A 16,145-nucleotide genomic window follows, 5' to 3' on the forward strand; every position below is an offset into this window, starting at 1 on the left:
ATTCTGTGATTTCTACGATTTTCTATGATAGCCTGTTTGCTTGCATTTGGCCTACATCCCTCTAAACCTTTCCTATCCATGTACCTGTCCAAATATTTTTTAAATGTTGTAATTGAATCCTCCTCTTTCTTTCTCTGGTAGCTCACTTCATATATGCACCACTTTTTTTGTTGTATTTGAAAGCAATCAATTTGACTGTCAGTACATTCATGCATGTAAGCCATTAATGCTTACAAGCATGAAATGCCATGAATATTAGTTTTGCTGCCAAAGCAGTTTCCTTTTAGTAACTTGTTTTCTATATGCAGAACTTTACAAAATATAATGATTCTTCATCGGAGCATTCTAGGATCCATGATTTTCCTCATCTTCTATGCCCTCCTATGCTTTTGGGAAAAAAAAGATGAGATTAGTCAAAATCTAGTATAGCATAGATTTCAAAGCCAAATGTGAATTGGACTCCTTTGAAGTGTAGAATAAGTCAATTCTGCCTTTTGGTTTTTATCAAATTCAGCTTTTTGTGTGGATGGAGTTAACTGTTACATTCTAAATTCCATTTGCTACATTATTTATTTTGTGATTATATTGACATCTGTATTACCTGTTAGATTATAACCTCATAAAACAATAACTGTAAACATATGTGCCACAGTGAACTACTCAGTCTTTTTACCCCATTTTGTTATTAGGATAAGGATTCTGAAATCATCACCATCACCCAAAAGGCAGAGCGTCTCGATGCAGAACTGCAGGATCTCTCCTCTCAAGAATCTAAAGATGAAGCTTCTCTCGCAAAAGTGAAGAAGCAGGTGCGTGAATTAGAGGCCAAAGTCAAGGACCAAGAAGAGGAGCTTGATGAACAAGCTGGGACTATTCAGATGCTTGAGCAGGTACAATTATCCTCTTTTATGAAGGTCTTGGAATGTATCTGGAAACATGATTTTAATTTATGCAGTTTTAGAATTGTTTCCTTGGAGAAAATGATTTGTGCTCTCCAACCAGAGAAGAAGTTTTGACCAAAGATCTTTGAATTAAAATTTTCAACTTCAGCTGTACTACTTTGTATGTAAAGTTACTCTCAATACTGCTGAATATTATGTGAATCTGTTGCAGGCCTCATGGCAAGTTTTGAAGCAGTGTGGCAGAGGAGGTAGAGAAACAAATGACTAATCCATTCAGCCGATATTTATGTTTGGAAATTGGAAAGAGCAGGACATACACTTATATTGATGGGACATGTCACCTTGCTCCTCCCCAGTTTCCTAAAAATGGTATTTTTAAATGCAGGAAGGAATCTTTTGTCCTGAATGTATAACGTTTTATGAATTTTATTAAAAACACTAGTCACTGGATGCTTCTTTCAGACTTGGGTACTTCATATTGAGATTTTCCAGTTGAGAAACGTTTGCTGATAAAAATTGGAACTGTGGCTGCAGGTCTTTCTAATATTCATGAAACTGATCACTTTGAAATTTCTTATGAACATATATTTTTAAAAAAGCAATGGGCCACTAGGTTTATCAATCCAGTGCAATCCTGCTTAGTGTAGCTTGCACACACTGCTGCCTCTATCTATTTTCATTCATCCGGGAGAGTCAAAGAGTAAGGAAGAAGACTAATTTTCAGAAAAGAACCTGATGTTCCACTGCAGTCCCAAAAATTTGACAGTTAAGCTCCACTTGGCCACTGTAACTCAGTAAGAAAGTTCACCATTACACAGCTACCAGCTGTACGTTGCAAATTTTGCCACTGACAGGAATTAATCCATTGCCTTTAGATTGCATGCATTGAGTCTACACTAGTTCTATATGCTGACAGTTTACATTACAGCTGCCCCCAAAAATAAGCATGCCTAGCACCTAAGCTACTGTTGAGCTTTTGGGTGAAAGGAGAATGTTTTGCAAAAAAAAGGATTGTTTCTGTGAAAATGTTTTAGACAAACTAGTTGTCCAAGCAATTCGGCATTCCTGGAGCAGAATACTTTTGTCCAAATTTTAGGCCAAGCTTCGATTGGAAATGGAAATGGAACGGCACAGACAAACTCAAGCCAAGGAGATTGAAAGTAAAGAGGAGGAGGTGGAAGAAATTAGACAGTCTTGTCAGAAAAAGGTAAGCTTTCTTCCTGTAATACCTAACAACACAGAAATATTTCTTTTATGTGAATAATATTTGAAAATTGAATTTTAAGCTGTGTAGGTTGCACATTTGTGGCTGTCACATTACATCCGCTCATCCAGAATTCCACTGTATTTGTGCTGAAGGACATGAAAATACAGCAAGTTAAAAGTAAGGTCGGGATATATAGCAGTTACCTTTTTTGTATTTACGACTAATGTAATATAAAATTACTAATTAGAAATCCCGCTTTAGAATATTTGAATTTCTCTGTGGAAAGAAAACATTTATCATAATGTTAAAAGAGGGAGATTTTGGTTGCATCATGAAGTTGTAACAGCTTAACGTACAGCTCCTTCCATGCTAATTAAGGTAACTCCTTAATACCTTGGTGACCATAAATCCTAAAATTGTGCACATAACTAGTTAGCAAGCTCTATGCAAGCAATCATTAAGCATTTAGAAGCTGCTTTGAGAAAATTTACTGGAATACTATCTGGAATGAGTGGATTGCCTTATGAGGAAAGATAGGCCTGTATCTTCTGCAGTTTAGAAGAGTCAGAGTTGACCTAATTGAAACATATTAGATCCTGAGGGGACTTGACTGAGTGGAGGTTGAAACATAGAAACATAGAAACCTAGGAGCAGGAGGAGGCTATTATCATGATCATGGCTGATCATCCAACTCAATAGCCTAATCCTGGTTTCTGCCCATAACCTTGGATCCCATTTGTCCCAAGTTCTATATATAGCCACCTCTAGAATACATTTAATGTTTTGGCATTGGCATCAACTTCCTGTGGTAATGAATTCCACAGGCTCTTCACTCTTTGGGTGAAGAAATGTCTTCTCATCTCCTTCCTAAATGACCCAACCCGAATCCTCAGACTATGATCCCTGGTTCTGGATGCACCCATCATTGGGAACATCCTCCCTGTATCTCTCCTTTGTAGTCCTGTTGCATTTTATAAGACTTTGAGATCACCCTCACTCATCTGAACTCCAGTGAAAACTATCCTAACCCAATCAATATCTCCTCCTACATCAATCACGCCATCCCTGGAATCAGCCTGGTAAACCTTTGCTGCACTCCCTCAAGTGCAGAGCATCCTTCCTCAGAAAAGGAGACCAAAACTGCACACAGTATTCAAGATGTGGCCTCACCATGGCCCTGTATAACTGCAACAACACATCCCTGCACCTGTACTTGAAACTTCTCGCAATGTAGGCCAACATACCATTTGCCTTCTTCATGGCTTGCTGCATCTGCATGCTTACCTTCAGTGACAGGTGCTCAAGGACACCCAGGTCCCACTGCACAGTTCTCCCCCAATTTACAGCCATTCAGATAGTAATCTGCCGCCTTGTTTTTGCTTCCAAAGTGAATAACCTTCCACATATCCAAATTATATTGCATCTGCCGTTGATTTGTCCACTCACCCAACCTGTCCAGATCATGCTGGAGGACCTCTGCATCCTCATCACAGTTCATCCTCCCATCCAACTTGGTATCATCCGCAAACTTTGCATGTTACATTTTGTTCCCTTATCCAAATTATTAATGTACATTGTGAATAGCTGGGGTCCTAACACAGGAGTCATGTCACTCAGACACACTGCATCTGATGTGCATAAACTTCACCATGTTGTTCCCAGCTCAGAGAATATATTTTACTATTCAAATCATCCCGGAGTAAAAGGGAACAGGAGAAAACAATACTTCCTCAGTTAGCTAGTCACTGGACCACTTAGAACTTTTGGTAGATTTAGGCTATGTTAAAATAGGTTAAATTCCATTAGGTGCCTGTTATCCTAAATAAAATTAAACAGTTGGTCATTTGTCAATATATGGCACCTTGCAATACTGACAAACTATGTGATACATGGAATTTACTACTTCACATCTTCCTCTGTATTCCTGGGGGAAAATCTGCAGCTTATTATTTAAGATGGGTGTTGGGTGAATTACGTTCCATGGAATATTTTAACTTATCCACCTTTCAGATTTTTGGGCTGATCCAAGATACACACCTTCCCAAAGTCCTACTCACTATACAGATATTATAATGTTTGGAATGCTATCACCTGTTGTTTAGGCTTTCTAGGTAAAATTCATTGTACTGTTGTGATTTTGGATTGTAAGGAAGAAGCACCATCGTTAAAGGTCATAGTATTTTTTCCCTGATATGAACTATTACTTTTGAAGGTTGTCATAAACAATTCTCTTGGTTAAGACAGCAATATTGCTATTTCTTGTCATCTGTGGCAAACATTATTGTCGTTACCATAAGATTATGAGACATAGAAACAAAATTAGGCTATTTGGCCCATTGAGTTTGCTTTAACACTCAATGAGATCACGATAATCATGAACTCCATTTTCCTACTTTATCTACATAATCTTTGCCCTATTATTTAAAAATCTGCCTATCTCAGCCTTGAAATACGCATTACCCAAACTCAACAGCTCTCTTGTAATAAAACAAAGTTCCACTGATTCACTACCCCATGAGAACAAATTCTTTCACAACTCTGCCTTAAATGGGCGAATCCTCACTCTGAAATTATGCCTTCTGGTTCTGGATTATCCAACAAGGGGAAACAAGCTACCGGCATCTGCCCTGTTCAGTTCCCTATGAATCTTGTGTGTTGCAATAAGATCACCTCTCATTCTTCTTCACTGCAACCAGTACAGATCCAAATTACTCAACCTGACTTCAGAAGAAAATCTCTCCATACTTAGAATCAACTTCTCTGGTCTGAAGCTTCTCTAGTCTGACTGTAATGCCAGCATATCTCTACTCCGATAAATGGACCAAATCTGTCAATCGTGAACAACTTGGTTTATTCAGAGATCCAGCAGGTAGTGCTAGAAGAGCGTCCGCCCTTAAGTTAGACTAACACATTTGAGACTTTTATTCCCTGTGTGGATGAGAACAGGGGGCTGTCAGAAGGATAAACAAACTGATCATAGCATTATGGTACAAGGAGCCAGTCAAGAGGGGGGAAGAAAAAAGAAATATTGTAATTGGGGACAGTATAGTCAGGGTAATTGACATGTTTTCTGTGGCCAGGATTGAGATTCTTGAAGGCTGTGTTGCCTGCCTGGGTTGCAGAAGAGCTTGGAGTGGGAGGGAAAAGATTCAGTTGGTTTGGTCCACGTAGATACCAATGCTTATTGGTGGAAAGACGAAATGGATTCTACTGCAAGAATAAGAGCAGCCAGGGGCTAAACTAAAAAGCAGAACCAGAAAGATGGTAACCTCCAGATTAATATCTGAGCAATGAGTTAATTGGCACAGGGTCTACAAGATTAGAAGTAAATGCAAGGCTGAAAGATTGGTGTGGGAGAAAAAGGGTTAAATTCACTGGACATTGGCATCAGTACTCTGGAAAGAGGGAGCTGTTCCGATAAGATGGCACCACTTGCATTTTGCTGAGACTAAAGACCTGGTGAACCTCAGAACAACAAGTGCTGTCAATAGCACTTTAAACTAAATAGTTGGGGTGGGGGAGTCAGCTACATGGAAAATTGAAAAATCAAAGGTAAAGGAGAAGGTAAGATCACCAGTTACTACTAGATAAAAGGAAGGGACTGAATGAGTGAGTGACATATTGAACCAACGACAATAAAGGTCTAGGGAAACTCAATAATCTAACAAACTTAAAGACTTTGTATCATAATGCGTGAAGCATTCAGAATATGGAAGAGGAACTGATGGGTCAAGAAAAACACCATCCCTTAATTCCAATTTCTCCACCTCCACTGGATCTGTTCCCAGGATGACCAATTCTACCTCAAAGTCCCAGATGGCTGCCTCCTTCCACGATCGCAACTTCCTTTCCCACGTGATTGATGATGCGCTCCTCCAGCGCATCTCCTCCACTTCAAGCGCCACCGCCCTTAAACACCATCCCTCCTAACACAACAAGGACAGAAACCCCTCCCCGGTCCTCAACTTCCACTCCACCAACCTCCGCATAGAACGCATCATCCTCTGCCACTTCCGTCACCTCCAAACGGACCCCACCACAAGAGATATATTTCCCTCCCCACCCCTGTCAGCTTTCCGAAAAGACAAATCCCTGCATGACTCCCTCGTCAGGTCCACATCCCCCACCAGCCCACACCCCACTCCTGGCACCTTTCTCTGCCACGGCAGGAAGCGCAAAGCCTGTGCCAAGACCACTCCCCTCACCCAAGGGGTCCTTCCACATCCGTCAGAAATTCAACTGTACCTCTACCAATGTCATCTACTGCATCCGTTGAACTAGGTGTGGTCTCCTCTAGAGGATCGTTTTGGAGAACATCTCTGGGACACCTACACCCACCAACCCCACTGCTCATGGCTGAACACTTCAACTCCCCATCTGCCCTATCATCTTCTCCCTCACCTTCGTCCACCTATCGCTTTCCCAGCTACCTCACCCCCTCCCATTTATCTCTCAGCACTGACCCACAAGCCTCATTCCTAATGGAGGGCTTATGCTGAAACATTGATTCTCCTGCTTCTAGGATGCTGTCTGACCTGCTGTGCTTTTCCAACAATACATTCTCTACTCTGATCTCCAGCATCTGCAGTCCTCACTTTCTCCTAAAGGAACTGATGGCATAATTCAAGGTCACTAGGACTTTAAACGTTAAAAGTGGGGGGAGACTCAGCAGAAGGTATTTGAAGGTTCCTGAACAAGTAATAGGACAGAAGAGTGTAACTTCAGGCACAGCAGATAAGGGAACACAGTCAACATGGAACTATGCGTTTTGTATGTAAATAGAATCAGAGTTATGCAGAATGGAAACACTCTTCGGTCCAACTCTTCTGTCCCAGCTAGATATCCCAAACAGATCTAGTCTCATTTGCTAGTATTTGACCTATATCCCTGGAAACCCTTCCTATTCATGTACCCATCCAGCTGCCTTTTTTTTTAAATGAGATTACTTAGTGTGGAAACAGGCCCTTCGGCCCAACAAGTCCACACCGACCCGCCAAAGCGCAACCCAACCATACCCCTACATTTACCCCTTTTTAACACTACGGGCAATTTAGCATGGCCAATTCACCTGACCTGCACATCTTTGGACTGTGGGAGGAAACCGGAGCACCCGGAGGAAACCCACGCAGACACTGGGAGAACGTGCAAACTCCACACAGTCAGTCGCCTGAGGCGCGAAATGAACCCGGGTCTCTGGCGCTGAGAGGCAGCAGTGCTAACCACTGTGCCACCGTGCCGCCCACATGCCGCTTTCTAAATGTTGTAATTGTACTTGCTCCCACCACCACCTCTGACAACTCATTCCATACAAGCACCACCCTTTGTGTGAAAAAGTAGCCCCTCAGGTCGCTTTTAAATCTTTCCCCTCTCACCTTAAACCTATGCCGTCAAGCTTTGGATTCCCAAATACCTTTGCTATTCATGCTAGCCATGCCTTTGGTGAATTTATAAACCTTTATAAGGTCACCCCTCAGCCTCTGACACTCCAGGACAAAATGTCCCAGTCTATTCAACCTCTAGTGGTTGAAGAGTTGCAGGTTGGTGTGGAATAGTGTTATACCCAGCTGCTCACATGCATCAATCACCCAGTCGCTGCTGATCCAAATAGATCAACGATGGAATCAAATTCCCCCCTTTTGGTATGTTCGATGATTCTCCCTTGAATAAAACAAGGTAAATGGGCTTGTCGTGCAGATTGAAATTGGCAGGTGTGATCAGGATTGAGAACTAAATGTTCAAGGAAATGTGCCCTATCAAAAGGGCAGGCAGATGGGCATAGGGTGTAGAGTTACCTTCATAATAAGAAATAAAACTAAATTGATAGCTAGAAGTGATATAGGGTTGGAAGGCATAGAATCTGTGGATAGAGTTGAGGAACCACAAAGGGGAACAGATTATTTTGGGAGTTCTTACAGGCCTCCTAGCAATAGTCAAGATGTGGGACAGAAAATAAATCTGGCAATAGAGAAAGCATTTAAGAAAGGAAGTATTACAATACTCATGGTGAATTTCAATCTGCAGGTGGACTGGGACAATCAAATTGGTAGAGGATCCCAAGAAAAGGGATTTTTTTAAATAATTTTTTTTTGGAACAGCCTGTGGTAGAGGCTGGAGAACAGGCAATTCTGGGTTTAGTGATGTGTAATGGGATCACATTACCTCATATAATGACATAAATAGAGAGCTTAAGGTATAGGAACCACTAGCCATAATTTGATAGAATTCACCCTGCAGTTTGAGAGTAAGAAGCATGAATCAGATGTAATGGTATTACAATTGAGTAAGGATGACCACAAAGACATGAAGGAGGAGCTTGCCAGAGTTTATTAGAATGGAGCCTAGCAGGGAAAATGTTGGAGCAGGAATGGCATGGGTTCCTACAGATAATTCAGGAGGCACAGCAGTAATTCATCCCAAGGAAAATGAAACATTCTAAGGGGAGGACAGGGCAACCATGGCTGATAAAGGAAGTCAAGGGCAGCATAAATGCAAAAGAGAAAGTGTACGTTGTGGTGAAAATTACTGGGATGACAGCCTTTAACAACCAGCAGGGGACAACTAAAAAAGCAATAAGTGTAGAGAAAAGATTAAATATGAGAGTAAGATAGGTAGTAATAAAAAGAAAGTTTTTTTGATATGCAAAAGGCAAGAATGGGCTTGGAAAATTGGAAAATGAGGCTGCACAAGTAGTAAGGGGAAACAAACAAATGGCAGAGGAACTGCATAGACGCTTGGTATCATACTTCATAGTAGAAAACACCAGTAGCATACCAGTACTTCAAGAGAGTCAGGACTCTGAAATGACTATAGTGACCATGACTAAGGAGAAGGTACGAGGGAAGTTGATCTGCAAACTTACTGTCCATTCCTCTGAAATTCACATCCAAATCATTTATATAAAAGGGCAAGAAGCAGTGGACCCAATGCTGATTCTTGTGACACACTGCTAGTCACAGGCCTCCAGTCCAAAAACTAACCCTCTTCCACCATCCTCTGACTCCTACCTTCAAGCCAATTTTATATTCAAGTGGCTAGCTCTCCCTGGATTCCATGTGATCTAACCCTTACTAACCAGTCTACCATGATGAACCTAGTTGAATGCCTTGCTGAAGTCCATAGAGACAATATCCACCACTCTGCCTTCATCAATCATCTTTGTCACTTCTTTAAATTCAATCAAGTTAGTGAGACGCTATTTCCCTTGCACAAAGCCATGTTGACTATCAGTAATCAGTCCTTGCCTTTCCAAATACATGTAAATCCTGTCTTTTAGAATCTCCTTCAACATCTTGCTCACCACTGACATCAGACTCACCTGTCTATAGTTCTCTGGCTTTTCCTTACCACCCTTCTGAAATAAGGCACCACATTAACCTCTCATCTTCCAGCACCTCACCCATTGCTACTGATGATTAAAAATATATCTGCGAGAGGTGCAGCAATCACTTCCACAGGTCCCCAGAATGTCCTGGAATACACCTTTATGCATTTTAAGACACCACCACCTCTGTAATAGGGACACTTTTAAAGATATCACTATTTATTTGTCGAAGATCCCTAGCTTCCTTAGGAGAGACTAGGACCTAAGGGTACAGCTTCAGAGTATGAAGGAATGATCCTTCAGAACTGAGATGAGGAGGAATTTCTTTGCTCAGAGGGTGTTGAATCTGGGGAACCCATTGCCACAAAAGGCCTTTGAGGCCAAGTCATTGAGCGAATTTGAGATTAAAATCTATAGATTCCTGATGAGTAAGGCAATCAGCGGTTGTGAGGAGAAGGCAGGAAAATGAGATTGAAAAATATCTCTGCCATTTGATTACAACTGATAAAACTCAGTGGGCTGAATGGCCTAATTCTGCACCTATATCTTATGGTCTTATTGACAAGAATTGCTAGTGTTAACGTCTGGTGAAATCACACAAAATTGTATTTTGTTGCAGTTTTTAATGAGAGCTACTGAATGGAATTTAGCATTTTTTGGAATAATTGTGCAGTGTTCTATCCCAGGAGCTCAAACTAGAAGGTATAATTTCAAAGTGAGAAGAGAAAGATTTAAAAGGTACCTGAGGGTGGTTCATATGTGGAGTGAACTGCCAGAGGAACTGATAGACTGAGATACAGTTACAACAATTAAAGACATTTGCGCATGTATATGAATAGAAAAGGTTTAGACGGAAATGGACCAAATGCATGCAAATGGAACTAGCTTAGTTTGGAAAACTTAGTTGGCATGGACAAATTGTACTGAAGGGTCTGTTTCCATACTGTATTATTTTATTATTCTATGCTGATAGAGGCTTTTGTAATATTTTGTTTTATTTTACAACGATCTAACTAGTATTCAAAACAAATTCTTTCTATGGTCGTTATTTCTACGCAGGTATGGATTCTGTTCAATTATTTTATAAGCAGAAATATTTTAGTTTGAATCTCACTTTTATTTGCATGAAATTCATATTGTCAGTTTATTACTCCTATCGGATTCAGACAAATTCTCAAAATACTGCCTTTTGTGAACATCCGTTATTTAGCTTACACATAAATTGAGAAAGCCTAATGATTTTCACAGCAGAACTTACTTGATTTATTGATTCTTCTCAGAAATTAATTCATATTGGTTGACTAATTCTCTAACCTCCAGCAACTTCTTCCATCACATTGTATTATTTGGTAAACTGGGCACAAGATCATTTGATGATAAGATCCCCAAAGCCCTTATGCAAATTGCTTAGTGTTTGTTAGGTTAGTGTCAGCTCCTGGGCTTGCTAGTCGAGCACTTTATCAAGCAAATCCATGGTCAATTAAGGGAGAGGAGAATAAGAGAAATGATGTGAATTGTGTACTGTAATTGTAATGCAGTGAATTGATGCCAGCATTTTTAGAGCCATTCCACTGCATGTCTTTGGTTGTTTCACCTGCGTGGAAAATCAAAAGGATATTGGACAGCACTGATGTACAAGTAGCCAATTTAGCACATTACATCTCTGCAAACTCAGTTGGAAATTCCAAATCTAATCCCATTGTTTTCAAATATCATCTGGTTAAAATATCCAGGAAGTTGGTGGTGCGAAGGTAATTTATCTGAACAAGTAATCCAGAGGCTCAACTAATGCTGTGGAACTTGGATTCTAATTCCTGTATGGCAATTGGTGAGATTTAAAATCTAATAATAAATCTGGAATTCAAAGCTAGTCACAGTAAGGGTGGCAACTATCATCAACAGTTGCCAAGCATCCTTTAGGGAAGGAAATCAGCAATCCTTACCGAGTCTGGCCTACACTTGTCTCCAGGTCCACAGCAATGTGGCTGATTTTCGCTCACCCTCCAAAATGGCTTAGCAAGCTGCTCAGTCCAAGGCCAATTGGAGATGGGCAACAGATTCTGGCTTTGCCCATGACAACCATATTCCGTGAAAGAATTAAAAAAACAAGTAACTTCTCTTTAAATTACTTTGTGGTTCTGCCACAACAACTGCCTTTAACAAAGAATTCCATGTTCCAACAAACCTTTCCGTAAACCAATTTTTCGAGTTCTTAGCCAAATTTTAAGTTGAATAACTCTCGAGACCAATGTACTTAACCTTGTACTTTACCGTTGTGTTTTTTTTCTAAAAACTGCCATTTCTAAAAACCTCGAGCCTTTTCTGCTCTGGTAAAAACAGGTCTTGTACAGTACAGGTTTATTATCCCTGACATTCAGGTGAATTTATAATACATTTCTAAATGCCTCTAACATCGTTTCCATAAAGAGTGCCCAAAGCTACACAGTACTTTAACTGTAGCTAAGGCCATGTTCAATGCAGGATTAGAGCTTATTCTTTGTTTTTGCAACAGTTCGTTTAAAATCCTCATTTGCAGTTGACCTTTCTAATGTCTTTATTTACTTTCACTTACATTTTAAGAAAAGATATATTGCAGCCCTGAGATCTCAGTTCTCTTAAAAACATTCACTTTACACTTTGCCATGTTAAATTGTATCTTCTACCCATGTCAAATGTACTGAATCTATAACATTCCCTTACGTCATTACAGTGTCTGTTATTATAGTTATTACAGACAATATCTGTACAAACAAGGAATTTAGTTTTCACCCACTTTTTAACCTGAGGATTATATTTATTTTACACTCTCTTCACCTTGGTTTTAAAAATTCATCCCTTCATCTGTCTACCTTTTCTGTGAAATGGTTTTATGCGAGCTCTCAACTCTGAGTTTTGCTAACACCCTTGCATTTGATTACTTATCATTTTACATTCTTATATTAAGTCTGATCTCCTACTTTCACAGCTGTTTACCTTGTTTCATTCATACGTCTAATGAAGTAATATGTCTTTGCTTAAAGTACCAGATCTGGAATGAAGTCCTGAATGTGCTGTTAAAAGGTTTGAACCACTTGGACCATATTCTACCTCCTACCAAAGATTCAACATAATCTCCTAGACCATTTACAACCTCATCACCTCAGCGGATCTCCCACCCACCGCTTCCAACCTCGTTCGGGAACCCTGAACAGTCCGATACTACCTCCTACCAAATATTCAAACAAATCTGAATGCCCCAGCCGACCTATTGTCTAAGCCTGTTCCTGCCCTCCTGAACTCATCTCCACATGCCTTGTACTGTCCTATCCCTCCGGTCCAGGAACTCCCCACATACGATAGGGACACCACCCACGCCCTCCACCTTCTCCAAGACTTTCATTTCTCCCGGCCCTCAGCGCCTCATCTTCACCATGGACACCCAATCCCTATACACCTCTATCTGCCATGGCGAGGGCCTCTAAGCACTCAGTTTCTACTTCTCCTGTCGTCCCCAGCAGTACCTCTCCACTGACACACTCTCATTTGTTTGGCTGAGCTGGCCCTCACCCTCAATTTCTCCTTTGAATCCTCCCACTTCCTCCAGATGAAAAGGTTAGCCTTTGTGGGCCTCAGCTATGTGGGCCTCAGCTATGTCTGTTTCTTTGGCTTTTACGTGGGACAGTACATCTTTCGCAGTTACACCAGCACCATTCCACACCTTTTCCTCCGCTACGTTGATGACTGCTCCCACAAGGAGACTGAACAGGTCATCAACTTCACCAACACATTCCACCCTGACCTTAAGTTCACCTGGACCATCTCAGACACCTCCCTCCCCTTTCTGGAACTCTCCATCTCCATTAACGGTGACCAACTCAACACTGACGTCTTCAACAAACCCTCTGGTCTACACCTCCTCCCACCCCTGCCTCGTGTAAAAACGCTATCCCTTATTCTCAATTCCTCCACCTCCGCCACATCTGCTCCCAGGAGGACGAGTTCCACGACAGAACATACCCAGATGGCCTCTGGTTCATCGACTGCAATTTCCCCTCGCAAGTGGTCGATGATGCCCTCTAGCTCATCTCATCGTCTTCCTGCACCTCTGCCCTTGAGCCTCACCCCTCCAACCACAACAAGGACAGAACCCCCGGTCCTCACCCATCCACCCTACCAACCTCCGTATATGTCGCATCATCCTCCGCCATTTCTGCCACATACAAATGGACCCCACCAGCAGAGAGAGTTTCCTCCCCACCCCATCCACTTTCCATAAAGACGATCCCTCCATGACTTCCTTGTCAGGTCCACTACCCCCACCAACCACCCTCCCCTCCTGGTACCTTCGCCTGTCACCGCAGGAATTGCAAAACTTGCACCTGCATCTCTTTCCCCCCCCCCCCCACCTCCATCCATGGCCCCAAAGGAACCTTCCACATCCATCAAGTTTTACCTGCACTTCCACACATGTAATTTACTGTATCCGTTGCTCCCGATCTGGTCTCCTCTACATTTGGGGAGACAGGACGTCGACTTGCAGAGTGCTCCAGAGAACATCTCTGGGACACCTGCACCAACCAACTCCACTGCCCCATGGCCAAACACCTCAACTTCCCCCTCCCAATCCACCAAGGACATGTAGGTCCGGGAACGCCTCATCTTCTGCTTGGGACCTTCTAACCATATGGCATCAATGTGGACTTCACTAGTTTCCTCATTTTCCCCCCCTCCCACTTTATCCCAGTTCCAACCTTCCAATTCAGCAATGCCCTCATGACCTGTCCTACCTGTCCATCTTCCTTCCCACCTATCTGCTCCACATTCCTCTCTGATCAATCACCATTTCCCCCCACCTCCAACTACCTATTGTGCTCTCAGTTTACTTCCCTGCAGCCCCACCCCCTCCCATTTATCTCTCTACCCCCTCGGCTCACAAGCCTCATTCCTGATGAAGAGCTCTTGCCTGAAACGTTGATTCCCCTGCTTCTCTGATGCTGCCTGACCGGCTGTGCTTTTCCAGCACTTCTCACTTTCCTTTACTCCAGTCCATCCTGAGATAGTTACAATTAAAATTAATTTCTTGTTAAGTTGATGCATTCTGGTTTTTTTAATTCTTAATTTAAATTTTAAGCAATTTGTAAATTCTTTTATTGATATTATTACACTTACTAATTGGTATTGAGAAACTGGTTGTGAGCTGTTGTGTTGAAACACTCCAGTGAATGTGGCAAAGGTACACTTTGAGGCTGCTAGGAAGGGCTTCCAGTATTTTGACCTGGCAACAGTGAAGAAGCTGCAATGTAGTTTCAAGTCCAAATAGTAAATAGTTGCAATTGATACTGAACATTGCAATCATCAACATCCCAAACCTTAACCTTGTGATCAAGGTAAGGTAATCCAATACAGCAGCAGCAGATGATTGGGCCAGGGGAACTATCTTAAGGAACTCCAATAGTGATGTGGATATGTGCTGATCAGCCTCTAACAACAATAACCATCGTCCTTTGTAGGTATGACTCCAACCAATGGGAGGTTTTTTTTTCCCCCCCAATTTGCATTGAATCCAATTTTGCAAGGGCTCCTAATAGCCACTTTTGCCAAAAGCTGCTTTGAAGTGAAGGGCAAGTCCATTTCATACACAACACTATCTTACAAAGATTAGATACAGGTATTTGGATAACTGATCATGAAGGTGTTTGAATTTAAACTCAGTGTCAGTGTGTGTTGCTTTACATTAGAGATACCTCTAAATAGTTGAATAAAATCAACTTGTTTACTTGAAAAATCAACTATGAAAGCTTGAATTCTAATATTGTTGTTTCTTTTATCAGTTAAAACAATTTGAACTGCAGTTGGAAGAGGAATATGATGAGAAACAGAAAATTCTGAGAGAGAAGAGAGATCTGGAGAACAAACTATCTACAGTCAGTGAGCAGGTAATGCTTAGAAAAAGATGCAAAAATGATATCCTTTCAGAATTGAATAACTGGATGCAATTTTGTGACTTTTTATTTCTTGAATAACCTAAAGCAATATTCATATTTGCTGGTTAAGGTTTTAACATTAACAGACCTCTTCACTGGTTCCTCTGGTATATAAGTACAAATGTGGACTGTTGGCCCTAATAGCTTCCTCCTCCTGTGCATTCTTGTGTTTAAAAGTAGTCCAACTCTAAAGAAAATAAGTGACTTGGAATATGTACTGGAATAGACTCCATCCCCAAACACAATTGACTGTTGAACGGTACCAGCAGGAGGTCCACTTTAGAAAGCTGGATCTTAACACCATAGAGTCATAGGGTTAAGGTGGGAAATAATGTATTAGGGAAGATATTAGAGTAACGGTAACGTCACTGGCTGAGGCTAAACCTCTGGGGACATGGGTTCAAACCAAACCCACCACAATAACTGTTGGAATTTAAATTCAATTAATAAATCTGGTCTATAAAGCTAGATTTTTAATTGTGACATAAGAAATATCGATTGCTACAAAATACCATTTGGTTCACAGATATCCTTTACTTGGTCTGACCTATATGTTACTCCCAAGTCACGAAAATGTAGTCGAATACAGGGAGAACTAGCCATTTGGATACAGAACTCACTCAAAGGTAGAAGACAAAGGGTGGTGGTGGAGGGTTGTTTTTCAGACTGGAGGCCTGTGACCAGTGGAGTACCACAAGGATCGGTGCTGGGTCCTCTACTTTTTGTCATTTACATAAATGATTTGGATGCGA

At 41.4% G+C, this 16,145-nt stretch overlaps 1 protein-coding gene across 19 annotated transcripts in view; it reads left to right on the top strand.

The window, feature by feature from the left end:
• myo18ab (myosin XVIIIAb) overlaps positions 1-16,145 on the top strand; it is a 298,076-nt gene that overhangs the window by 226,185 nt on the left and 55,746 nt on the right. For all 19 annotated transcript variants that reach the window (XM_043718450.1, XM_043718434.1, XM_043718438.1 and 16 more), the window contains 3 exons: positions 690-890; positions 1,999-2,109; positions 15,241-15,345. In XM_043718450.1, the coding sequence (XP_043574385.1) occupies positions 690-890; positions 1,999-2,109; positions 15,241-15,345 (417 nt within the window). The remainder of the gene's footprint in view (positions 1-689; positions 891-1,998; positions 2,110-15,240; positions 15,346-16,145) is intronic.

The sequence above is a fragment of the Chiloscyllium plagiosum genome, chromosome 28, assembly GCF_004010195.1.
Source record: "Chiloscyllium plagiosum isolate BGI_BamShark_2017 chromosome 28, ASM401019v2, whole genome shotgun sequence".
NCBI classification, from domain to species: Eukaryota; Metazoa; Chordata; class Chondrichthyes; order Orectolobiformes; family Hemiscylliidae; genus Chiloscyllium; species Chiloscyllium plagiosum.